Below are 27,524 nucleotides of genomic sequence, written 5' to 3'. Positions count from 1 at the left end.
TAATTTTTTATTTTTTATAGCTGTGTAAAATTTACTGATGTAGTATTTATTTGTGTAGAATTATAAAAATTTTTTTTTTCATTTTTCTAATTCTAAATCTTAATGTGTTGAGTTTATTTGTGTAGAGTTTATGAAGATAATTTTCTAGTAAATAGTTTATTGTGTAGGGTTTTTCGATGTAGTAGTTAATTAGAAATTTATTTAATTAGAAGAATATATTTTTATTTAATTTTGTTGAGAATTGACTCATGTATACAGTTAGCGGTGCAGTATTTTCTTGTATGTAGAGTTTATTTGTGTTGAATTCCTACCCCAAAAAAATATAGATGAAATTATTTTTTTTTGTGAAAAAGGATCAGTTTTGGCTCTGAAACATTTTATTATCGTTTTTCTAGATTGTAATAAAGGTGCTTCTGCCGTTTTTATTTATTTTTTTTTTTTTTTCATAACACACGCTTGACGATGCGTACGAGTTTCTAGGGGCGTTGAATTTTTATGAGCTCACATACCGCGAATTAGCCGCTTTTCCGCACCTATCTACAATCTCTCAATATTTACCACCACTTTTCACTTAACTTTGTGAAACATAATATCAGAAAAAAATTCATATTGAATGAAAAAGGCGAATTTTTTTTTTCTGGGGGGAAAAATTTATTTTTGATTTTTCGATGTTTTAAACATGTTGACAATATAATCTTTTGAGATAATTTTTACACAATAATTATATGTGTGCATAGAGAGATTTTTTTTTGCCAGCTCTCTATCTGTATCGACACGCGAGGCAATTATATTTTTGCTTGGTAAATTCCAGTAACTTTGTTTCAAAGAAACGATTGGCAGTAAGCCAACGAGAGTGTATATTTTGTATACGCAATACCTTAAATATAGAAATTAGGGTTATTTTACTTTTCAATGTTGTTGAAAAAAAAAACATAAAAAAAAAAAAATGGTGTAAAAAATAATAATAGTCGCAAAGGAAAATGACAATTTTCGTTACTATTGTATTATATATATATAGAGGAACATTTGTAAAGTTGTGGGACGCGATGCCGTCATTTGCGCGACTGCGCATAATGAGGTGAACATATTCATGTTTTTACACTCGAGTTGCGATGAAAATTGAGCAAAAAGCAGGACTTACTCTTTAGAGATTCCTGAACAAGTTCTCTCTCTCTCTTTCTCTCTCTCGCTCTCTCTTTCTCCGCTAAGCCATTATTATTGCAGTTAACAAGGCGTGTTTGTGTAGTGTGTTAAATAAAAAAGTATAGAATGAAAAAAGAACAATTTTTATACTAATAAAATTGGTAACAGATGGAAAATATTTTGGCAACTAAACAATTTAAAATAACAGTAATTGTAACATTATAATATAATATAGTGATAAATAAACATTGCCAAATAAATTATAACTTTGACTTAAAACTTTTTTTTGAAATTATAATATCGGTACCTATTATACATAATTAGAAATTTAATTAGTTTAATTAATATGTTAATTAGTTTAAGTAGCTTATTTATTAATTTAATTTAATTATTTGAATTATTTTAATTGGTTTATTTATTTTTTTTTAATTCAATTAATTTAATTAATATGCAATTTCAGAAATTGCAAAAAAAAACAATTATCTCCAATAGAATAGAAAAAAACAAGTCAATAATGCGTGTCAGTTTGATGTATGATGTTTTAAAAAGAGTGAATAATCCTTAGGTAAAGGATGAAAAGCGGAAAAATCGAGTTCCAATAGATTTCGAAGAATTTCGATGGTAAATAGACCTTTTGAAACCAGTAAAACGTGATATACTTTTTCTTTCGAATGAAGAAAACGATATTTTTTCCCATTTTACGAGTCCTATAAAACCCATAAAAACTAACATTTTTCTATCATTTGTGGTATTTTTCTTGCTCACCTTTGTGATTTCTTTTTGTTTTCGGTTGCATCATTTTCTCACCAACGTGCGGTGGAGATAATACACTCTATGAATGAAACAGAGCAAAAAAAAAAAAAAAAAGAAATTATTTTCGAAAAAAATAATTATTCACTATTTTGTGGGTTTTTTTTTTAAAATTATATATTTTAAAAAAAAGCGATTTGTTAGAAAATAATTAATTAGTACTTTTTTATTGAAAGTAGTATTTAAATATTTAAATTTTTTTAAATAAATTTTTGCTTTGATGATAATTTTCTTTTTGTATACGTATTATTATTATGTTTTTGTATACGTAATATATATTGTCTTGTCTTCCTTTTAGAATAATTGTATTTGTTTCTCTCTCTCTCTCTCTCTCTGTCTCTCTTTAGTTTCCCTTTTCATCATCGCTTCTCCCTTTGCTTTCACCTCATTCTGTTTATACTAACGTAACCAAAATTTCAACTACATGTTGTACTGAAATAGACGCGCACACTGCATGACGTACTACTGGAGAGAAGGGTATTGTAATTTTGAACCATTACATTGGTACCACTGTCTACCCGCAATAATCATGTCATATACTAGAAACCCGCAGTGCTTTCACAGAAACATCTAAACACGATAATTACCGCCAGTCCCTTTGGTTCAAGCACAAATATTGATTTATATTTCTTTGTTTCCCACATTGATTTATATATTGCAATTTTAGCTTTTATTGCCCAAATAAATTTAAAATATTTTTTTTAATTATTAAATTAAAAAAAGAAGTTTATTTTTTTCATATATATTATAAAAAATGGTGAGCTTTTGAAAAAATATTTCCTTAATCTTTGCGGTTACGGAATATTCGGGATAAATGAATCCAAAAAACGAGGTTTTTATAATCGAGGAGAAAAATTCTATATGTGAAAGAACGTCAAAGAATGCAAAAAAAAAAATGAGCTCCAAAGTCCCTTATCAAATTTCAGTATACTCTTGACGTAAACACAAGTGACGTGAGGCCACAGGTTTCAAAAAGTTAACCGGTTACAGGACGGTTTTTCCTGAGCGAAAATGTCGCGTAATCTGGGCACGTAGACTATACGAAGGGTTACTATTCAGGTGTCCCTTGAGAGTAAGAGAGAAAACGTCCAAGAATGAATCGCCTTGCTACGTCCGGAAAAGCGTTTGTTGTACAACCCCAACGGCAATGGTCCCTTTTTACCACCACCACCCCCCCCCCGCTCCCCCCATATTCAAAACTTTCATGCGAATAAACACTGCTGTTAAATTACTATAAACGACAGTTACAAAACCACTTATTTTCACAGTTTAGATATTTCAAAACATAAAATTCTAAACTAAAAATAAAAAAAAAAGAAAAATTATTTCAAAATCAACAGTGCAAAAAATTTATTTGATTCAAATACTCGATTGCTATTATCAAATAAATATTTACTTAAATCAAATAAATATTTACTTAAATCAAATAATTTTTATTTTAATTAAATTTTATTTGAACCAATAATTTCTTTATTTGAAATAACCCAGGTGGAAAAGTTCCCGGTAGTGACTACCGGTAGTCACTAACGGTAGTCATTACCGCTCCCGCTACCGGAATATTCACTACCGGTAATTTTTTATTGATTACCGGTAGCCACTACCGGTAATTTTTCCAGGACTACCGGTAGCCACTACCGGTAATTTTTCCGGGACTACCGGTAGTCACTACCGGTAATTCTTCCGGCACTACCGATAATTTTTCCGGTACTACCAGTAGTCACTATCGGTAATTTTTTCGTTACTACCGGTAGTCACTGTCGGTAATTTTTCCGGGACTACCTGTAGTCACTACCGGTAATTCTTCCGGGAATTACAATCAAAATTTATTACCAAATGACAATAACAAATCTTGATTGTAACTCCCGGAAAAATTACCGGTAATTACTATCGGTAGTCTCGGAAAAATTACCGATAGTGACTACCGGTAGTAACGAAAAAATTACCGGTAGTCCCGGAAAAATTACCCGTAGTAACTACCGGTAGTAAAGAAAAAATTACCGGTAGTGACTACCGGTAGTACCGGAAGAATTACCAGTAGTGACTACCGGTAGTCCCGGAAAAATTACCGGTAGTAGCTACCGGTAGTATAGAAAAAATTACCCGTAGTCCTGGAAAAATTACCGGTAGTAACTAATAGTAGTACCGGAAGAATTACCAGTAGTGACTACCGGTAGTCCCGGAAAAATTACCGGTATTAGCTACCGGTAGTAAAGAAAAAATTACCGGTAGTGACTACCGGTAGTCACTGTCGGTAATTTTTCCGGGACTACCGGTAGTCACTACCGGTAATTCTTCCGGTACTACCGGTAATTTTTCCGGTACTACCAGTAGTCACTACCGGTAATTTTTTCGTTACTACCGGTAGTCACTGTCGGTAATTTTTCCGGGACTACCTGTAGTCACTACCAGTAATTCTTCCGGTACTACCGGTAGTTACTACCGGTAGTCACTATCGGTAATTTTTCCGGGACTACCGGTAGTCATTACCGGTAATTTTTCCGGAAATTACAATCAAAATTTATTACCAAATGACAATAACAAATCTTGATTGTAACTCCCGGAAAAATTACCGGTAATTACTACCGGTAGTCTCAGAAAAATTACCGATAGTGACTACCGGTAGTAACGAAAAAATTACCGGTAGTGACTACCGGTAGTCCCGGAAAAATTACCGGTAGTGGCTACCGGTAGTCCCGGAAAAATTAACGGTAGTGCCTACCGGTAGTTACTACCGGTATGTGAACATTTCAGTAGCGGGAGCGGTAACTACCGGGAACTTTTCCACCTGGGAAATACCATTTAATTGATTTAAATAATAATTATTTCAAAAAAAAAAAAAATATTTTTTTAATAATAGTCGAGTATTTGAATTTTTTTTTTTTTTCTGTAAAATCAATTGGATATTTTATCATAATACAATTAATAATCGGGTTGATATTTTTATATTTTAATAATATTGATATTATATTTTAATAATTAATTTCCCTTTTACGAGATTAAAATACTTTTTGTATAATTTATTGCATTTTTAGTATTTTCAATTAACAATTAATATTTATATTTATAAAATGACATAATTTTCAAATTGATGATAATTAACTCCATGACAAGTAACGAAAATGAAATACTAGACTTGATTAATATTCAAATATACACAATAGCAACATGTATCAATTTATCATTAAAATACGTATATAAATTAACGTGCTTCAATTAATTAAAAATTTCCTCATAATGATATTTCTTTATTCTAATATTTTTATATTCGTTTATTTTAAAATTCACCAAAAAAAAGAAAAAAAAAATATGACGCGTGACAAACAAGTCTCAAGATTCTTATTGCTCGATGTTGCGCATAAAACGAGAGAGAATATACAAATTTTCCTTATATTTTTTGCTAATTTTCTCCATTTTTGACTGACAGAATAATCTTGAAACGAACCATAAGAAAAGGTAAAATACAACGTCTTATATATGTGATAAATATACATATTCTTTTTCCATGTTTTATTTTTTATATAAAACTGAAATTAACGGTTTAGATATAATAAATTTTTCCTTGCAAAGAAAAATAGGATTCTTGAAAAATGTGAAAAATATGTCTCTCTTAATAATATCCTGAACGTGACGGATTCACACCAAGTGATTTGACGGACTTTGCGGTTTTATAACGGAAACCGATTACTCGGTGAATGCTTTTCAATTTCATAGATCATCGGGTCTCTTCTATCATTTGCACAAAAAAAAGAAAAAAGAAATGCAAAAGATGAAAGGAAATCGGATCAACAGTTTTATTTAATTTCCAAGTACAAAATGTTCCATTTCGAAACAATTATAACTTTCTAATTTATTTTTTTTTCAAAAATTTTTCGAAAGACATTTTTTATTTTTATTTTCTTAAAAGTATAGAGAGAAGGTATTAGAAAAGTCAAAGGATTTATAAAATAGCCACTAAAAGGTTTTTTAACTTTACAGAGAGGAAGAGTGAGAGAGAGAGAAAGAGCCAATAAATCGATGATGCCACAATCCTTTCATGTCACAGATGAATTGTTCGATTAATAGAGTGAATTTATCATTAGGGCAAAATGCTAATGATGAATTGCATTTTCAATTATATTGAACATTACAATGGGTTTATAGAATATATATATATAATAATTTGCAATAAATCCTAAGAATTTTTGATCGTACAAAATTAATGAAATTCCCGGTAACAATTTCCGTTTTTAGAATATTTTACAATTGATATCCGCTCGTTATAAAATCCTTTCAAAAAATTTTTTTTTTTTTTTTTTTTTACCTTTTGTAATTCTTTAAAAGAATTTTTTATTCTACATTATTTGCCCATATAGTAATCAATGGAAAAAAAAAGAAAATGTATGAAAAATGAATAATATAACGTAACTTGTTGAAGTAACGTTAGGCCCAGAAGGTACGCTGATGATTATTTTAAGTAATTACTTCTCTTTTGCCCCATCCTTACATTGAGAGTGGGGCAACATCTTGTGCAGATTAGAGAGCAAATTCCACAGGGAAACTCTTCCTTCAGAAAAGATAAAGATGATCCCTCAGAATTGAAAATTTGTATCAAAAAATGAAAAATGAATGTACTTAAGTCAGTTTATAGGAAAAAAAAAAAAAAAAAAAATTTAATACACCTGATGGTTGAAAAAATTAATTTTCTTTATGCAAAAATTTCGCGAGAGTATTTAGAAAAATAAAAAAAAAAAAGAAATATTTCTCTCACAAATCTTTTTTGCACTTTTCACCTTGAGGCTGATCGATCTTGATGCAAGACTTATATGCGAACAAGTCCTAGAGGATTTTTCTACTCAAGGAAAAAATTTGGTATTCAGTGGATGTTTCGGTGTAATGGCATGTCTTTCTAGAGACTGGTATATAACTGTTTATGTGTATACGTGTGAGTCGTATATATACTTGATGTGTAAACGCATTATGTTTCTCGTATATATTCAAATAATTCAAAATGTCCGACCAAAATTTACAACATGAAAACCCACCTAAAACCAAATTTTTTATTTTATATTAATTAATTGAAGTTTGTATAAATATTTTATTTTCAATTACATCAATTTCGCAAAAAAATATTTTATTCCCTTTTGTTTTTTTTTACTAATTGTGAAATGTTTTCCAAATTGATTTACGAGTTTTCGAAAATGGACAAATATTGTCAATTTGACATTCGAATCACTCTCTCACTGGATTGAGAGAGAGTCATATCCGTTTGGATTGGTATATATATATATGTATCGAACCCTAGTTTCCGAAATATATATCACAGATCCATCCCTGTGAATGATCACTTTGATTTGATCGTTTCCTCTTTTCCCCAAATAGCTATATTCATAGCAGATGCTATCGGTTGCAATATTTTCCGTTGACTAAATAAACTCCCCTTCATTCATGATTTTGTATCCATTTTGGATAGGTTAAGAAATTTAAGCACTGAAATTTGGATTTAGGTATAATTACGACAATTTTTGGGGGAAAATAATAAAAATTAGAAAACAATTGTTTTTTTTTTTTTAGAATTAGGAGATTCTTTTTTTTTCTCTTTCTCTTTTATTATTGCACCCTTGGCGCATTCGAAATCCTCGTTACGGAGAAACGGTTTTTATCCCAAGACCAACCTGAATGCCAGAGGAGAACTCGCCTAATTCGTGAGCTCTACAACGCATCCAAAAACGACGTCTCTCCTCTTTTAGTAACTTCGTTTTCAAATCCTTCCCTCTCGCTTCTACTTTCTCTCTCTCTCTCTCCCTTTTCCTCTCTTTCTTATTCGAAAAGCTCCATCCAACTCTCACACATACAGGCTAGCTACCAACCCTCCATAATCAAATCCCACCCTAACCGCTCGACTCCCATTCTACACCCTCTTCACACGAAAGGAATGTTAATGCGACAATGCCTCTGTTCTGACTCACCTCCAGCACCTTTACCCCAACGATCCACCCCTTTTATACTATCTGTCTACTCTGTCTTTTCTACGCTTCCATGTATACACGGATATATTCTCTCATTGCTCTTTGTCTTGTTCGGATAATTTTCAAGATTTAACAAAAAAAAAAATGTTTGCCTTTGGATAATTTTGTAAATTAAAAAAAAAAAACTCTTTGCCTTTTTCGGATAATTTTCTAGATTTAACGAAAAAATCTTTGTCTTCGGATAATTTTCAAAATTGAGTGTTAGGCTCAAATACAAAAATCTGACCACGAGTGTCGAGAAAAATGAAAATTTCAAAAATTATACAGATTCGCTTGAAACATACTGGATCCGCCATTTTGAATTTTAAAAAACTAACACCGAATTCGTAATCAGCGACCTCAAAAACCCCCGAGTAACCAATTTCAGGCAAATCTATATAAGGTACTCTCTAAATCTGAATTAGTAAAAATGTTCACTAATTTAAATTAGTGACTCACTTTTTGCTTCTGAATTAGTAAAATTTTTACTAATTATTAGTAACTTTTACTAACAATTAGTAAAATTTAACTAATTCTAAATCAAAAAGTGATCCCGCGTGAAAATGACAACTGTGGGAGTAGTATGGGTTAAAATATTTTAAGATTTTATCCATAGTTGGGCCACTATGGGGCAACCCTCACAACAAAAGGATATCCCGAGGATATCCTCAGGATATCCTAAACTAATGTAGGATATCCTGAAAACGTCCATAGGATATCCTGAGGATATCCTCAGAACATCCAAACCGCCGTTACGTAGGATATTTTTGGGATATCTTGGGGATATACTGAGGATATTCTGGGATATTCTGAGGATATTCTGAGGATATTCTAGGGATATCCTAGTGATATCGTGGGGATATTCTTAGGATAAACTGGGTATATCGTTAAAATATTCTAGAAATATCGCTAAGATCTCCTTAGGATATCATTATGATTCAAATTTTGACTATTTCGCGACACTTTAAATTCGTTTTTTATGGGACTGACCGAATGAAAATTTTTTGTTCTAACACACGCACCGAAAGTACATTTTAGATATCTTGGAAATACATTATAAATACATCAAAAAATATGTTTTCCACTTTTATTTAATTAATTTGTATGTTAGGGTCGTTTTATGGATACCTTAGGGACATTTTTAGAACGACTCAAGGATATTCTAACCCTTAAGATAATATAGACATACTGTGGATATCCTTAGGACGTCTTAAGGACATCCCTACTTATTCCAGGGATATCCTTGGGATATCCTAATAATATCCGGGGAAATGATTAGGATATCCCTGGGACGTCCTAGGGACATCCTTAAATATCCCTGGGATATCCCTAGGATATCCTAACCATCGCTACTTTGGATATCCTTAAAGTATACTTAGGATATCCCTGGGGTATCCCTAGGATATCCAAGGGATGTTTTTGGAATATCCTAGGATATCTAGTGCTGTGAGGGAAGTATGGGTTTTGCCCAAATCCTTTTTTTTTTTTGATTTCCTTTTTTTAAGGATATTTTAGCATAAGCTAAATATTGATTTGTTTTATTACATTCTAAAAATTTTAATTTTTTTTTTAAAGTTTCCAAATATTTGAAAATTTATCATTTCACAAAACAAAAAAAATTTTATTTTAAATAAAGCATTTATTTATTAAAAAGAGAATTTGATAAAATAAAAATTTATTTAACAAAAAGACAAGTTAATTATAACAAGGAAATTTTTATGTAATAACCTCAGAAATATATATATTTCTTCAATGATAAAAATTAAAATTTGAAAAGTTTTTGAAATCACTTTTTCATTTTGAAAAAACTAAAAATTTCCATTTTTTATATGAAAAAAAAAATACAATTTTTATAAGTTTTTTGTGTAACAATTGTTTAAAAAATGGTTAAAATTAAAAAAAATCTAATCCTAAAATTAAATCAAGTGATTTTACGGTTATCGTTACGGTAACGGTTGTCATGGATCTTTGCTTTGTTCGTTTAATTTTCAAAATTAAAAAAAAAAACTTTACCTTTGTTCGGATAATTTTCAAAATTAAAAAAATATTATCGAAAGAAAATCATATTCAAAATTTTGAAAATATAATTCTTGCATTTTTTATATAATATATAATACAAAACCTTGCATTTTATTCTTGCATTTTAGAATTGAAACGCTCGTGAATAGTAAACCTAAAAGTTATTATAGTTCAAATTTCCATTTGATGAGAAAGTATGATTTAATCTCTTCATTCAAATCGAATTTTATAAAGTAGAATTAGTATTATTCCAAATTTTCACAGTATTTGTATTAAAGGAAATTTTTTCTTTTTTTCTATAATAGTATTTTACTAGTTATTCAAATTATTTCCACTATTTTCTATAAGTCGTCTAATTTTTAAATTGAAAGAATTTTTTTAATTTTAAATTCTGCTAAATAAAAATTTCGTTGAAATAAAAATTATTAAAAATTCAGTTATAAATAAAAATCAGGTACGTTCAATGAAAATTCAGTTAAATAAAATTTTTGCTAATTAAATAGTTAAACAACTTGAAATTTGATTTATAAAAGTTCCTTTAATTACAAAATTCTCTTTTATAGAGACTTTAATGCTTTTTTTTTATTTTAATTTAAATTTTTAGCCACTTTTTTTCTTTTTTTTTGAACTATCATCGTTTATTCTTTTTTTTGTCCAATTAGATGTTTATCCTATGTACTTTTTTTCTTCATTCACTCATTTGCCTCTCTTTGTCAAATATAGAAAAAGAAAATCTAAAATCTCATTTTTCGTTATTCTTCTACATTTTTCCAAACTCTCTCTCTCTATTCTCTGAATGTAAAACAATTATCTTCTAGATTTAAAAGGATCGAATTAAAATAGTAGAACATGGAAGCGCATCTAAATGTAAAAGAGACTGAAATACACTGTTCGGAGGCGTATTGGATTTGAATTCCAGAAGGAATTTTCACTCTTTGATCCTGAAAATATATCCCCCAAGTATATATATATATATCCCCTTTACGGACAAATTATTTATAAACTTATTTATTAAATCAATTTCATTTATCAATAAAAATTATTTTCTAACCAATTAACAAAAATTGTCAAAATAAATAGATTATAAAAAATTATAGTTTCAATAAAAAAAAATAATTTTTTTTTAAAATTAATATTGTAATTTTTTTCTATTTGACAAAACAATTTTTTATTGTTCCGCAATTAATTTTTTAAAGGACAAACACTTCTTGCATCTTAAAATATTATATTTTCTGTTTACTTTCAGTTTATCTTTATTGTTCTTTTTTCTTTTTTTTTTGTTGAAAATGTCCCTTAAGCCTTCGCTTAAGAGGAGACTTAGTAAAGATTCTTGTGTGTCTTTTTCACTCTTATTTTATGACCCCACCACAAGAGGGAGAGAGAGAGAGAGAGAGATGGAGAGAGAAAGAGCAACTCCTTGGAGACTCTCACTTGTCTTTATAAAAGCTTCTTAATTACTTGGATCGCTTGGTCTCTTCTCGTTGTTGCCACTAAATTTATCATCACCTACTGTCATGCCACTCATATATAGAAAAAAGGTTTTTAAGGTGAAAAAGATGATCTCAACGTTATGTCTCGTTAGTGCGCAGCCTAGTTTCACGCTGTTCGAACTACAAACTTAGTTCGAACAATCATGCTCACGGGTATTCTCGAATCAAGCATGATTCCTTATCTCTGACATTATTCACTTCATACAATATATATATATGTTCATACCTAACTCCTTATACGAGACTCGTAATTAGCCTACCTCGAAAATTAATTTATACTTCATTAAATTTTTCTTCATTAACAATTTGAGAATATTTAACAATTTTTTTTTTTATTAATTTTATTTTTACTAAAAATATTCTTTTATTACTAAAAATATTCTTTTCATACTAAAAATATTCTTTTCATACTAAAAACATTTTATAGTAGTAAAACAATATTTTTCGAAGAAAAAAGAATATTTTTATTCTAACGATATTCTTTCATACTAAAGAAAAAAAATTCTTAATTCTAGAACTTGAAAACTAGAACCAAAAGTACACGGAAAAAAAATCTTTATCTGAAACAGCAAAAACTTTCGCTGCTTTAGTGAAACATATTTCTGTTTCAATGAAACTTATCGTTGTTCTAGGTAAAGATTTTTTTCTGTATATATATACCCACTTGGAAAGATTCCCCGGAAAGTGCCCCCTGGAGGTTCTAACAGAATTCCGCCGGAACTTCCAACGTAATTCCGTCGGAATTCCATCGGAGTTCCAAAAAATTTCCGACGGAATTCGGATTAATTTTTTTCAAAATTTTTAGAGTTCTAATTCCGTCGGAATCCCATCGGAAATTCTTTAGTATAATTAATATTTAATTATATTTAATATAAGGAATAAAATAACAAAATCAGTAGTACAAGTAAATATTTAGTCAAACATGTTAACTTTTAGCAAATTTTGCTAGTAGTACAGGTCAATATTTTGTAAGACTTAAAAAATTTTAAAATTCCGACGGAATTAGGACTCTAAAAATTTTGAAAAAAATTAATCGGAATTCCGTCGGAAATTCTTTGAAACTCCGATGGAATTCCGACGGAATTACGTTGGAAGTTCCGGTGGAATTCTGATAGAACCTCCAGGGGGCACTTTCCGGGGAATCTTTCCAAGTGGGTATTTTTTCTAAATCAATGAAAATATATAATTAATTATGTAGGGTTAAAAAAATTTGTTCGATTGAAAAAAAAATAAAAAAAATTCGAATCAAGGAAGTGCGCTTGGATAAATGGACGAAAATATCGTTTCCTTTCAAATGTTCGATTTAACAAAGACGAATTTGAGGTGAACCTTGAGTTAAACGAGTAAGAATAAAACTTGTACTTGCTGCGAGAGAGAGAGAGAGAGAGAGAGAACTTCTTTAGGTTCATATTCCGCACTTGAGTTACTTCTGCCTCAAGTAACGCGTTTGAGTTGTTCCGTGCGCCAGAGAAGAGAAGAAATAATAGAAAGGATTTTTATGATTATTTACGTGCTGTTTACTTTGAATTGTGTTTTATTCTCGATAACTTTTATTGTTATATCCATATAATATTCAACATCATTTTATACTTCCATTATCTCATATAGTTTATCACTTGAAATATTAAGAAGGGGGTGACACTAAAAAAATATAGTCATTTTCTTCTCCCGCCCCCCTTTGTTTTGAAATTCACATTTTTCAAAAAAATCAGTAGTACAAGTAAATATTTAGTCAGACGTTTATATTTTTTCTAATTTAGTAGTATAAATCGTGTGTAGTCAGACATTGTGTCAAAACAGTGATACAAGAACGTATTAGTAAGACGGGAAATTTCCTTATTTTTTTCAGTAGTACAAATTCGTTTTAGTCAGAAATTCAGTAGTATAATAGGAAAATAGTAGTACAAGTAAATGTTAAGTCAGACTTTTTTAATATTAGTAATTTTTTCATTTGTAATATATTTGAAAGTTGACTTCACCTTCTCATTAACTTCAAATGACATTGGCTGACCTTGATTTGACCTTTAATGACCTTGACGTGACCTTGTTTGACCTTGAGTTAAGGTTGACTTGATATCAATTCGATTTGCACTTGACTTGACGTTAATCGTTTTTTAATCAGACACAGTGAGTAAACGAGAAAATTAGTAGTAAATATAAATGTATAGTCAGACGTAATGTAAATTTTCTCAACTCAACTCGATTTAGTATGATAAGGAATAAAATAACAAAATCAGTAGTACAAGTAAATATTTAGTCAAACATGTTAACTTTTAGCAAATTTTGCTAGTAGTACAGGTCAATATTTTGTAGGACTTAAAAAATTTTTAAATTTAGCCAAGTCAAGTGAATAGTTGGTTTGACTTTTCGACTTTTTTTGTATAATATTATCAGTAGTATAAATTGGTTTCAGTCGGACAAAATGGAAAAAATTATATAGTCAATATTTGATGTAAACGTTTAGTCAGACATTTACGATTTTTTTTTAAATTTTATCAGTAGTATAATTCGGTTTTAGTCAGACAAAATAAAATAATAATCAGTAGTAAATGTAAACGTTTAGTCAGACATTTACGATATCTTTTCTAATTTTATCAGTAGTATAATTCGGTTTTAGTCAGACAAAATAAAATAATAATCAGTAGTAAATGTAAATGTTTAGTCAGACATTTACGATATGTTTTTTAATTTTATCAGTAGTATAATTCGGTTTTAGTCAGACAAAATAAAATAATAATCAGTAGTAAATGTAAACGTTTAGTCAGACATTTACGATATCTTTTCTAATTTTATCAGTAGTATAATTCGGTTTTAGTCAGACAAAATAAAATAATAATCAGTAGTAAATGTAAATGTTTAGTCAGACATTATAGATTTCTTTTTTATTTGATTTTATCAATATAAAGTATTGTTTTTGAGATGAAATTTATTATATTCAATTTTTTCAATTTGCAAAATTCAAGCATTCTAATTGATTTTGAATAATTTAATGTATTTACAATAATAAAGGAGAGAAATTCCTTAGATCTTACGACTGATCTCAGATGGCTATTCAGTTTAATTTAGTGTGTCAGTTTCAACTGTTCTCTAGGAGCGACCAAAATGTATGCGCACAGAGAGAGAGAGAGAGAGAGAGAGAGAGAGAGAGAGAGAGAGAGAGAGAGAGAGAGAGAGAGAGTGAGGCCGCGCGTCTCCTCTTGGCAAAGCGTATATCTACCAAGGGAAACAAACCTGTCCTTTATGGTAGAGGAGAGATGCCTCTTCAAGGTTGTGGTGTCGCACAAAGCAATCCTTTCCATTTGTAATTAATTCCGTTATTGTCGGTTCGAGAAATGTAGTATACACGCAGATCTAGTTTCTGAGGCTGGGTAATAGAAACAGTTCATTTGAGATCCAAAGAAATACTTATTGCCATAGCTATGGTTTGTTTGTATAATCCCAAGTACCTTTGAAACTGACCTAATCAAAATATTATACATTCACTACCTTCAACTATTCCATTATTTCAATAACAATAATAATAATAATTATTATTATTATTAAATAATAATAAAATTAATTTTTATAATTTTATTTTCCCAGGTAGAAAAATTAACATTACTAACGTTATTAATATTACTAACATTACTAATGTTACTAACGTTAGTACCTATAAAAAAATTAAGAAAATGTTTCTAAATTGTATTTTTGCAGAAACTTGTCGAAAATCGACCACCAGGAAGTATTTAATGTTTAATAATGCACTTTTTATAATTTTCATTTCTATTATCACTTCCACTTTTTTATTTTCATTACCGTTTTCACTTTCACTTTTTCTAATTCTCATTTCCATTTTCACTTCCACTTTTTATAATTTTCATGCCCATTTTCACTTTCACTTTTTTATTGACATTACCACTTCCACTTTTTGTAATTCTCATTCGCACTTCCATTCCCACTTCCACTCTTTCTAATTCTCATTTCTACTTTCACTTTTTCTAATTTTCATTCCCATTTTCACTTTTTTATTTTCATTACCACTTCCACTTCCACTTTTTCTAATTTTCATTCCCACTTCTACTCCCATTTTTTCCACTTCTAATTTTCATTAGCTGTTGTCATTTCGACTAAAACTCTTTCTAATTTCTAATTTCCATTTACACAACCATTTCCACTTTTTTTTAATTACAATTAGAAAAAGTTAAAGTGTCAATGAATATAAAAAAGTGGTAGTGAAAATGGGAATGAAAATTAGAACAAGTGGAAATGGAAGTGAAAGCGGGAATGAGAATTAGAAAAAAAGGTAGAGGCAATGAATATAAAAAACTGGAAGTGGAAATAGGAATCGGAATGAAAATTAGAAAAAGTGGAAGTGAAATGGGAATGAGAATTAGAAAGAGTAGAAGTGAGAATGGAAGTGCGAATGAGAATTAGAAAAAGTATAAGTGGAAATGGGAATGAAAATTATAAAAAGTTTAAGTGGAAGTGAAAGTGGTAATGGGAAAGTAGTGTCAAAGTTTCTGCGAAAATATATTTTAGAAACTCTTTATTTTTTTATAGGTACTAACTTTAGTAACATTAGTAATGTTAGTAACATTAGTAACGTTAGTAACGTTAATTTTTTCACCTCGGTTTTGACTACTATTTTTTATTATTTATTACTTTATAAATTATTTCTTCTTTTTAAAAAACAAAAAAAGAATTTTTTTCTTGCATTTATATTTTTTTTTAAATTCGAGAATAATAAAAATTGTTAAATCGTAAAATAAAATGTTCAGAATCTAATTTGAGGACTTTTCGTATTATAATGTGGGACAGCAATGCTTTTTTTTTTTTTTTTTATAAAACCACATATTCGTTGTCGTTTGGTTAGTTGAAACTTTGAACATTTTCCCTCTCCCCGAACAACCGGAATTCTCATGGAATTTTAATCCGTTGCTTATATGGGGAAGAAACTTGTGGGGACTAAAATTTATAAAGCGGCCTGGAATATATATATATATATTCTTCCGTATATACTTTCTCCATAGCAGGAAGTGTCGACGGAGATCACGTAGACCTATTTCACTGGACAAAAAATATGAGGCAGTTTAATATGAACGTTTAAAATCACGAGCTAATCTGACCTTTTGACATATGAGGATTTGTAAAATGTGAAAGTTCATATAAAACTGGACTTTTCCGTCTGTGTATTTTATTTTTCTTTTTCTTTTCTTTTTTTTTTATTAATATTTCACGTGAAGTTGTAACTTTTTCTTCTTCGTCTTCTTTAATATCAACTCATCTCTCTAAAGCCATTTGGAAATAATATAAAGAAGACTTTGGCGCGCAAAAGAAACGGTGGGTGAAAGGATTTTGAAACAGTTAATTATAAACTTTTATTAATGGCGGGGAAAAAAAGGGGGATGGATGAAAAAAAAAAATTAATATAGTTTAAAAGCAGTTCATATTTTGTAGATTGAGAAAAAATTATTAACCTAATTTTGAAAGATTGAAAAAAAAAACTTATTTGATTCGTAAATAAAAACGGTTTTGATCAGAACAGAAAATGGTATCTAAAGTGAGTAGTAAAGATAAAAATTTAGTCAGACTTTCTTTAATATTTGTAATTTTATCAGTAGTAAAAATTCATTTTAGTTCGCGCAAAGTATACAATCAGTAGAACAGGTAAATATTTAGTCAGACATGTTTAATTTTTCTAATTTAGTAGTATAAATCGTGTGTAGTCAGACATAGTATTAAAACAGTGTTACAGAAACATATTAGACTGGAAATTTTTGTAATTTTCTCAGTAGTATAAATTAGTTTTAGTCCGACATTCTTTACTTGACTTAAAATTGTGGTGAACTTTAAATGACCTTGACTTGACCTTCAAAGTCAGACCTTGAATGACCTTGACGTGACCTTGGATGACTTTGACTTGAAGTTAAGTAGTATAAATAGTTTTTAGTCAGACATAGTGACCAAATTAGAAAATGAGTAGTAAATGTAAATATTTGGTCAGACGTATGTTAAATTTTCTCAGTAGTACAACTCAATATTTATATCAAACATAAGGAATAAAATATTTTTACAAAAAATCAGTAAGACAAGTAAATATTTAGTTAGACATTTTCAATTTTTCTAATTTAGTAGTATAAATCGTGTGTAGTCAGACATAGTATTAAAACAGTGATACAAGAACATATTAGTCAGACTGGAAATTTTTATAATTTTCTCAGTAGTGTAAATTAGTTTTAGTCCGACATTCTTTACTTAACTTAACCTTGTGGTGAACTTCAAATGACCTTGACTTGACTTTCAAGTGACCTTGACTTGACCTTCAAGTGACCTTGAATAAATGATGTTTAGTCAGACATAGTGACTAAATTAGAAAATTAGTAGTAAGTGTAAATGTTCAGTCAGACGTAAATTAAATTTTCTCAGTAGTACAACTCGATTTAAGTCGAACAGAATGAATAAAATATATTTACAAAAAATCAGTAGTACAAGTAAATATTCTGTCAGACATTTTTTAATTTTGATAATTTTATTAGAAGTATAAACCAATTTTAGTCAGACATTGTGTAGTGTAATATAGAAATACAAATAAAAAGTAGTAATAAAATTTAATAAATTTTTTTTAATAATTTTACTAGTAGTAAAACTAGACTTTAGTCAGGCATAATATATAAATTATTGGCGTGAATAGAGTAAATTGATAATTGATTAAAATAAATTTTTTTTCTTTTCTCCCCCTTTTAATATTTTTGTGTGTTAATTGTTCTTTTGTATAAAATGAAAAATGACAGATTTAATAATTCAAAATCGTTTGAAATTTGAATGATAATTCTACAGGGAACGCTACTATAGTCAAAAGGACTGTACTTAAACCCCCCCCCCACCACCCCGTGTAGGTTTGCAATGAATTTAAGACCACTCTCTCTTGCTCTAACCTTAACTGTGCAGACCATGCCACACAGTGCAAGTGTACAGAGCATGCACCGCCAACATTGTTTAACTTCCACCTGAATTAGCTCACAACCCACATTATTCTCCACAATTTGGGTTTCCCGTCGTTTCTAGTTTCACATGTGTCTTTAGGGGGTATGTTTAAACTTCAAAAAATAAATTTTCTCTCTCTCTCTTTCTCTCTTTCTCGTGATTTCTTTCCATATAAAACTCAATCAATCATATATTTAATAGAAAAAAGGAAAATTATTCTCAATTTATTATAAAAAATTGTTCAATTTTTTCACCGAAAAAAAATTATGTAAATATTTTATTTAGAAAAAAAATATCTTTGATTCAAAAAGAAAAAAATGATTTGAATATAATTTATTTAAAAAAATGTTTAAAAAAAAAATTGCTTAAAACAATTTTTTCAGTTTGTACTAAAGAAAAATCTTTTTGCGAGAGATTTCGTGAATCAGTCGTCATGTGTTCATTCTAGAAGAATTTTTCCAGTTCAGTGAATCATCACTATACAGGGTAAAAGAGGAATAGGAAAAAAAAAGAGGTAACAGATTGTGTAAGACACGTGTGGTTTTTTTTTCGCCCCCCCCCCCCTAAAAAATTGATTGGTATAAAAGTAATGAAAAAAAAAAAATTTACATTCTTGTTCATGGAGAGGGACACTTGATTTTTCTCCTTATTTTTAGTGGTGATAGTGAATAGCCTGCGACGGGGGTGGGGGGGGGGCTCGAGTTCCAAGTCAATGCTTGTCGTCGTCGCAATAAGGATCGGAGTGTCACCTCGTTCCCCCCTTCCAAACCTTCGTCGTGTCTCAGGCTTCCCTTTCACCTTTATTTTCTATCCCCCTTCTTTTTTTTTCTTTTTTCACGTCTTTCTCATTCTCAGATGCAGGGATGTTTTGCATTTTAAGAAGGTGTCGAATCCTCGATTCTCGAAGAAGCACTCGCTTCCTTCGTCCTTTGCAGAGAGACGAGAAGTCGAATATATAAAAAGAGTTAAAAAAAAAGAAAAAAAAAGGTAATATGCTCTTTTTTGAAAAATCTCACATTCTCGTATCGAATTCTTTTTTCATTGGTTCTCAATTAGTGTTTGAGATTGAGATATTTGAAATGGAAATCTCATTTTGGGGAAAAAAATGATTAAAAATCTGAGTGAAAAAAAAAGATTAAAAATCTGAATGAAAAAAAAGATAAAATATGCTTTTAACTGGCTTGTTTTCGTGTTCTAAAAATCTTCTTTTTTCAATATATATAGTACCTGTTCTCGTACACGTATAAAAGAGTGAAATTCTGAAGTCACGGATTCAACATGTACTTTATGATTCTTTTGATCTTTGCACTACTACTAAGCTTCAAGTGCCGAGGGAAAATTCGTAGTCCATTTGACTTTTACTGGACAACAATTTCTCAGTGGATATTAGTTCTTGGTTCTTTCGAAAAACACAGACATTGCCTTCTTTTTTCTCTCTCTCTCTCTCTCTCTCTCTCTCTCTCTCTCTGTCTCTCGCTTCAGAGAGAAGAAATCGATGTTAAAGAGTTTTCCACTACTGCTAGTATCCCGAGCAAAGATAGAGAATGGCGAATAGAGTGCGTTCCACAGGGATGGACCGAGGAGGATCTAAACAGAAATTCCTGAGGGAGGAGAAAAGGGATCTTTCATGGTAACGGGGGGGAGCTTTTTTTGGAGCTTATTTAGAGTCATTTACATCTACGTGCTTTCGTGTCACTAGATTCTTTTTTTTCTATTATTTGTAAATAATAAAAGAAATGAATACAAATCAAATAAATTTTACATTCACATTGCTAATATACACAGGAAAAACAAAGTGTAATTTTAACACCAGAATTGGTGTTAAATAAAAAATAAATAAATAAATAAGGATATAATATTATATAATAATACATATGTATATATATTCACTATAATATCTACTTATATAATATTATTATTAATAATAATAATAATAATAATAAATAAATAATAATAATAAATAAGCTTTCTCAATAAATTTTACCCTAATTGTGGATTAAATCTTATGGGTTTTAGCATTGGAGAAAATTACCCGCAATAAAAATAACATCAGCTTTTTTTTTGTGTAAATCCAATATGGAAAATAACTTAAGAATTTTGTAATTTCAGAAAAAATAGAAAAAAAAGGTTTTTCTGACATAACATTTTTCTGGAAAATTTATTAATTTTATTTTAATTGTTTAATTGATTATTATTTAAACCAAATAAATTTTTTTTATAGTATTTCCATTCAGTAATAAAATTTTACACGGAGAAAAAGAAAAAGTAATTTTTACTACTTTCAGAGTAAAACTGGACCAACTCGAAGTTTCTGCGCATCTCTGGCAATTTTTACTCCAAAAATAGTAAAATTTATTATTTCTGTAGTAAATTTTACTGTTTCCGTAGTAAGTTTTACTATTTCTAGAGTAAATTTTACTATTTTTGGAGTAAAAATTGCCAGAGATGCGCAGAAACTTCGAGTTGGTCCAATTTTACTCTGAAAGTAGTAAAAGTTACTTTATAAAAGAAATCTTTTTTCTCCGTGTAGTGAAAATTCTCCGGAGTTTTTTTTTTTTTTTTTTTTTTTTGTAAAAACGTCGTTTTGATATCAATAATGTATGATTTCCTCTTCAGGTAATAAAAATTTTAAAACACTTTATTATAAAAAAAAATTTTAATTTATTAAAGCATTACCTATAAAAATATTTAATATATATATATTTTATACGATAAAAAAAAGTATTATAAAAGACAAAAAAATAATACATAAAAAAAATCTTATAGTCAAGTAGCAACAATAAAAATGTATTAGAATTTTAAATACTTTTTTAAAATATTTATTCAATAAGTTGACGGGATTTATTTAATATTATTTAATATTATTTAATAAAAATTATCTTACACAGGATATACGGTTTTAAATTTTAAATTATTTTTTAAATACAATTTCACGAACACAAATAAAATCTAATTGTTTATGAATTTTATTATATAGATATAAAAATTCTTTATTTTAAGTACAGATATTTTCCCGAAGATATTAATAAAACGCGACGTAGATTTGGATCACATTTGTGAGAAAAAATTTAGTTCAAATATCATATGGTAACAAGATCTGTTCCAGATCTGCCTTAAGATGTGAAACATTATCTAGATGGCTTGTTTTGGTTGCCAAATCTTGCAAAAAAAAAAAAAAAAAATAACAATAATTGTAAAACACAATTTAAAGTGAATTCAAAAATGCCAATATTTGGAAGATAGAAATAATTGCTTTTAAATTTTAATCACGAATTTTAAATTAATATATATTTAGCAAATGCATTTCATATATATATATATATATATATATATATATATATATGAAATACATATATATTTATCTGAGAAATATTTTGTATTCAGATCAAACTTAAAATATCTTTAATATAGTGTCAAACAAAAATAGGTTTGATTTAATATTAAATATTAATTTTAATTCCAAACTGAGAGATATTTGACTGTTATTGATGGGACAAACATTTAATAAAATTAACTATTGTGAAAATAAAATTATTTCATTCAAATTTAGTACTTTATATATTTTTTTTACTTAAAATTGAAAAAAAAATTGAATATTTAAAATGTTTTAAAATGAAAAAATTCTAATTTTGAAAATTGAAAATTTTTTTCTATTAAAAAGGGCTTGTATCACTGTATATATATTGCAGTGTATCTATATTATATATTGTAAAACGAAAGCATCTAGAATTATCGCCGGGAGCTTTTAATGACATTTAAATTTGAAGCAACGTTTTGTCTTTTCGACAAAGGTATAGGAAGGTATGAATACATATTAGAGATTTCAGATTGGCATAATGGGAATAATGTTCACAAGGTTTAAGTTAAATTGAAGTGCCTCAGCGCCGCCGCCGTGAGGATATTATATAGGAAACGACGAGTGAGGATAAAAGGGAGGGAGGGGGGGGGGGTTAGTGGAGACGTTCATCGTAATGGGATTACTTTTTTATTAAGTCTTGTGCGATGTACTTGGATTCTGCGCATGGGATTTAACTTAGAAGATAAAACTACCTAACTTCCCGCAGTAGTGCATAAGCGAAAACTTTTGCCAAAAATAAACCAACAAGCATATTTTCTAAAACTAGGACACAATTATTATTATTGAAAATATTGAGAAATAATTTCCTAAATCATCCCAATTTTATACAAAAAAAAATAAATTTAGTATTTGCAACAAAATTGTTTGGTTAGGCAATTTTGGTTTTTGTAACGAAATTTTGGTTGGCTGAAACAAATTCGTAGAATTATCTCAACCAAACATTTGGCTAGGCCAACAAAATTATTTGGTTCAACATAGAAAACCAAAATTTGGTTACGACAATAAAATAATTTGGTTAACACAACAAAATAGTTTGGTCTAAAAAACCAAATGATCGTATGTTGTCCTAACCAAAATTTGGTTACGACAACCAAATAATTTGATTACCAAAACATTTTTGTTATGCCAACAAAAAACACTCAACCAAATTTTTTGGTTGACTCATAATAGTTTTGTTGCTTAAATACCAACAAAATTGTTTTGTTGGCCCAACCAAATTTTGGTTGCTCTGACTAAACATTTTTCTCAGTGTATATATATATACACTGAGGAAAAAAATTTAGTGTTTGCAACTAAATTGTTTGGTTAGGCAATTTTGGTTCTTGTAACCAAATTTTGGTTGGCTGAAACAAAGTCATAGGGTTATCTCAACCAAACATTTGGTTAGGTCAACAAAATTATTTGGTTGAACATTTTTAAATTCCAACCAAAATTTAGTGACGACAACAAAATAATTTGGTTAACACAACAAAATAGTTTGGTCTAAGAAACCAAATGATCGTTTGTTGTCCTAACCAAAATTTGGTTGCGACAACCAAATAGTTTGATTCGCTCTTAGCTCATAGCTTAAGAGAACAGTTAGTTTAAATCTCTCACAAGGATGGGTAGCCCGGTGGTCAGAGCTCCCGACCTTCAGTTTTAAAACAGAGGTTCGATCCCAGGCGGAGGTTAGATTTTTTAAAGTCCATAAATATTTCAATTGGATAAATATAAATTCAATGTTAAATTGATAAATAAATAATGAAATAAATAAAAAAGATAAAAAGAAAAGAAATAAGGTAGAATAAAATTTTTAATTTTACAAAAAAACTGTTTGTTTGATCAACCAAACATTTTTGTTGACCTAACAAAAAAAATTTGGTTGGGCTAACCAAACATTTTTGTTATGCCAACAAAAAACACTTAACCTAATTTTTTGGTTGACTCAAACAAATAGTTTGGTTGTTTAAATACCAACAAAATTTTTTTGTTCGCCCAACCAAATTTTGGTTGCTCTGACTAAACATTTTTCTCAGTGTACATTTTTTTTTATATGCAGAAAATAATATGAAAATAAAAGAAAGTCGCTTGAAAAAGCAATGAAATGTATAAACCTGACATTAGTGGGGTTCGAGGAAAATTTATTGATACACAAGGCAAAGGGATATCGATTCGCAAATACCTATTCTGTATATTGCTGGTATAATTGGAGCATTTATGAGCCAATCAATCACTTCTCTGTTACAGTTCCACCGATGTTATCTATACCTCATCAATTGGTTGGTGTGCCCTTAGGATATTCTGTGACATTGGAATGTCACACGGAGGCGCATCCAACGTCTTTAAATTATTGGACACGTGAAGATGGTCTTATGATACATGAAAATAAGAAGTACAAAGTAACGTCCATTCCTGAGAAACCTTCCTATAAGACAAATATGACATTAACTATTTTCGATATTCAGGTGAGTGTTATCATTTTTATTTTATTTTCTATTTTTTTTTTATTTTATTTTCTATTTTTTTTTTTTATTTTTGTTATGACTTTTGAAAACCAAAAATTTGAAAAATCACTGAAAAATAACACAACAAGTTATTCATAAAAGTAAATATTCACAATTTGGAAATAAACCATTTGACGTTTATGAGTTTATCTGATAGAAAATCATTTGTTTCATTTCGAGTGTTTAGTGATGTGTTATTAAAGGGAAAAAATAGATATTGATTCTCGTTGAACCTTTTTGGTATATTATTTCAAAAAGCCAATTTGCATCTGACATTTTTTTTCAATCTTCTTTTTTTTTTTTTAATTTAAAAATTTTTTTTTTAATTTTTATTGTTTTGTAATTTTACAGTGTTTTGTAACTAAGTGTTTTTGTTACAGATGTCAGATTACGGAAGCTACAATTGTGTAGCAAAAAATCCACGAGGAGAGACAGATGGTACGATTCGCATTTATGGTGAGTAAATTTTTGATTTTCTTTCTTTTTTTTTTTTTTTTTATTTTATAGTATAAAAATATCAGTATTATATCTTTTGTTGGTATATATTAATATCGTTTTCCACTTTGTAATTTCCGATATTTGTAACTTCCTCGATAAGTTTTACCCTTTGCCATTCATTCCTCTTTCTCTATATAAGTGAGAGAAGCGTGTACCAGTCGTAAATTCGTAGTGGCTGCATTTACGATGTTACTGATCGAAAGGTAAAACGTGGGCCGCAGTAAAAGCGTCGTCAATCAATAAGTACAAAAGAAGCGAAAAAAAAATTTATATTAAAGGCATTTATAATTGTATTTATATTTAATTTATATTTTCTGTTAACAGAAAATTAGAATTATAAAAAAAAATTTTTTTTTTGAACTAATCAGAGTGTAATTTAGAAAATTAGTGGAATATTTTAAAAAATGGGGAAATTATTCACAGAAATGTAAAAAATTTATTTTATGTGGAAAAATATAGTTTTAGTTAGACAAATATTTTGCGAATTTTTGTATTGGTAATTTCAGTAGTAAAAGTCAGCCTCAGCTTTTCTAAAGGTTTAAATTTTTCTATTAGTAGTAGAAGACAGTTTTAGTCAGACAAAAAGTTTGGAATTCTTGTGTTGTTTTATTTTAAGTAGTAGAAGTCAGTCTATGCCAGACAAAGGTTTTTTTGTATCAGTAGTATAGGATAATTTTAGTCAGACAAATAGTTTGGAATTCATTTGTTCTTTTAAATTCAGTAGTAGAAGTCAGTGTATGTCAGACAAAATTTTTTTCCAGTAATATAAGACAATTTTAGTCAGACAAATAGTTTGGAATTCTTTTGTTCTTTTAATTGCAGTAGTAGAAGTCAGTGTATGTCAGACAAAATTTTTTCCAGTAGTATAAGACAGTTTTAGCCAGACAAATAGTTTTGAATTCTTGTCTTCTCCTGATTTCAGTAGTAGAAACCAGTCTATGTCAGATAAAGGTTTTTTTGTATCAGTAGTATAGAACAATTTTATCCAGACAAATAGTTTGGAATTCTTTTAATTTCAGTAGTAGAAGTCAGCGTATGTCAGATAATTTTTTCAGTAGTATAAGACAATTTTAGTCAGACAAATAGTTTTGAATTCTTGTCTTCTCCTGATTTCAGTAGTAGAAACCAGTCTATGTCAGACAAAGGTTTTTTTGTATCAGTAGTATAGAACAATTTTATCCAGACAAATAGTTTGGAATTCTTTTAATTTCAGTAGTAGAAGTCAGCGTATGTCAGACAATTTTTTCAGTAGTATAAGACAATTTTTGTCAGACAAATAGTTTGGAATTCTTTTGTTCTTTTAAATTCAGTAGTAGAAGTCAGTGTATGTCAGACAAAGCTTTTTGTATCAGTAGTATAAGACAATTTTTGTCTTCTCTTGATTTCAGTAGTAGAAACCAGTCTATGTCAGACATAGGTTTTTTGTATCAGTAGTATAAGACAGTTTTAGCCAGACAAATAGTTTTGAATTCTTGTCTTCTCCTGATTTCAGTAGTAGAAACCAGTCTATGTCAGATAAAGGTTTTTTTGTATCAGTAGTATAGAACAATTTTATCCAGACAAATAGTTTGGAATTCTTTTAATTTCAGTAGTAGAAGTCAGCGTATGTCAGATAATTTTTTCAGTAGTATAAGACAATTTTAGTCAGACAAATAGTTTTGAATTCTTGTCTTCTCCTGATTTCAGTAGTAGAAACCAGTCTATGTCAGACAAAGGTTTTTTTGTATCAGTAGTATAGAACAATTTTATCCAGACAAATAGTTTGGAATTCTTTTAATTTCAGTAGTAGAAGTCAGCGTATGTCAGACAATTTTTTCAGTAGTATAAGACAATTTTTGTCAGACAAATAGTTTGGAATTCTTTTGTTCTTTTAAATTCAGTAGTAGAAGTCAGTGTATGTCAGACAAAGCTTTTTGTATCAGTAGTATAAGACAATTTTTGTCTTCTCTTGATTTCAGTAGTAGAAACCAGTCTATGTCAGACATAGGTTTTTTGTATCAGTAGTATAAGACAGTTTTAGCCAGACAAATAGTTTTGAATTCTTGTCTTCTCCTGATTTCAGTAGTAGAAACCAGTCTATGTCAGTCAAAATTTTTTCCAGTAGTATAAGACAATTTTAGCCAGAAAAATAGTTTTGAATTCTTGTCTTGTCCTGATTTAAGTAGTAGAAACCAGTCTATGTCAGACAAAGGTTTTTTTGTATCAGTAGTATAGGACAATTTTAGTCAGACAAATATTTTGAATACAGCTTTTCCAAAAGCCATAACAGTAGTAAAAAAATTTAGCAATCAGACGTCAGTAGTAAACCTCCGTTTGCAGTCAGACACAATTTTTCCCCACTTCTTGTAGTTTAGTTCTCAGTAGTACAGGACATTTTTAGCTAGACACTACTTTTTTCTCTACCAATAAAAATTTAGTTAAAAAAATGAAAATCAAATCGTTTTCAATTTGAATTTGTCAAAAATAAATACACTCTAGTAATATTACAAACGTTTGCAATATATCGCAGATTTTATGAGTTGAAAAGCATAAAGCAAGTATAATACATATATAGATATGTGTGTTGGGTCAACTAGCTCAATGCTCGTTAGGTAGGAAAAGATAGGTGGATGATTTCACGGTCGTAACGTATGCATATGACATGAAGGGTTGGTTTGTATGGGACGAGTACTCACACGTATTTGCGTGTGAGTAGACAGAGTCGTGTGCTCTCCATTAGCATGCATCGGTTTTTCGCATTAGCGCCATTCAAATGAAGCGAGCGTTTAGCATAAAA

At 29.1% G+C, this 27,524-nt stretch overlaps 1 protein-coding gene and 1 long non-coding RNA gene across 4 annotated transcripts in view; one reads left to right on the top strand and one right to left on the bottom strand.

Moving 5' to 3' along the window:
• Positions 1 to 27,524, bottom strand: part of LOC127277076 (uncharacterized) — a 98,148-nt gene that overhangs the window by 21,518 nt on the left and 49,106 nt on the right. The gene's annotated exons all lie outside the window — the stretch shown is intronic.
• The window catches only part of LOC127277058 (lachesin-like), a 218,843-nt gene that overhangs the window by 153,217 nt on the left and 38,102 nt on the right, over positions 1 to 27,524 (top strand). For all 3 annotated transcript variants that reach the window (XM_051297888.1, XM_051297883.1, XM_051297875.1), the window contains 2 exons: positions 23,994 to 24,211; positions 24,631 to 24,706. In XM_051297888.1, the coding sequence (XP_051153845.1) occupies positions 23,994 to 24,211; positions 24,631 to 24,706 (294 nt within the window). The remainder of the gene's footprint in view (positions 1 to 23,993; positions 24,212 to 24,630; positions 24,707 to 27,524) is intronic.

Source organism: Leptopilina boulardi, unplaced genomic scaffold (assembly GCF_019393585.1).
Source record: "Leptopilina boulardi isolate dan_hultmark-lab unplaced genomic scaffold, ZJU_Lbou_2.1 LbouV2_110, whole genome shotgun sequence".
NCBI lineage: Eukaryota > Metazoa > Arthropoda > Insecta > Hymenoptera > Figitidae > Leptopilina > Leptopilina boulardi.
Note: the sequence above shows the minus strand (reverse complement) of the source record. Positions and strands in the feature narration are given on the sequence as shown.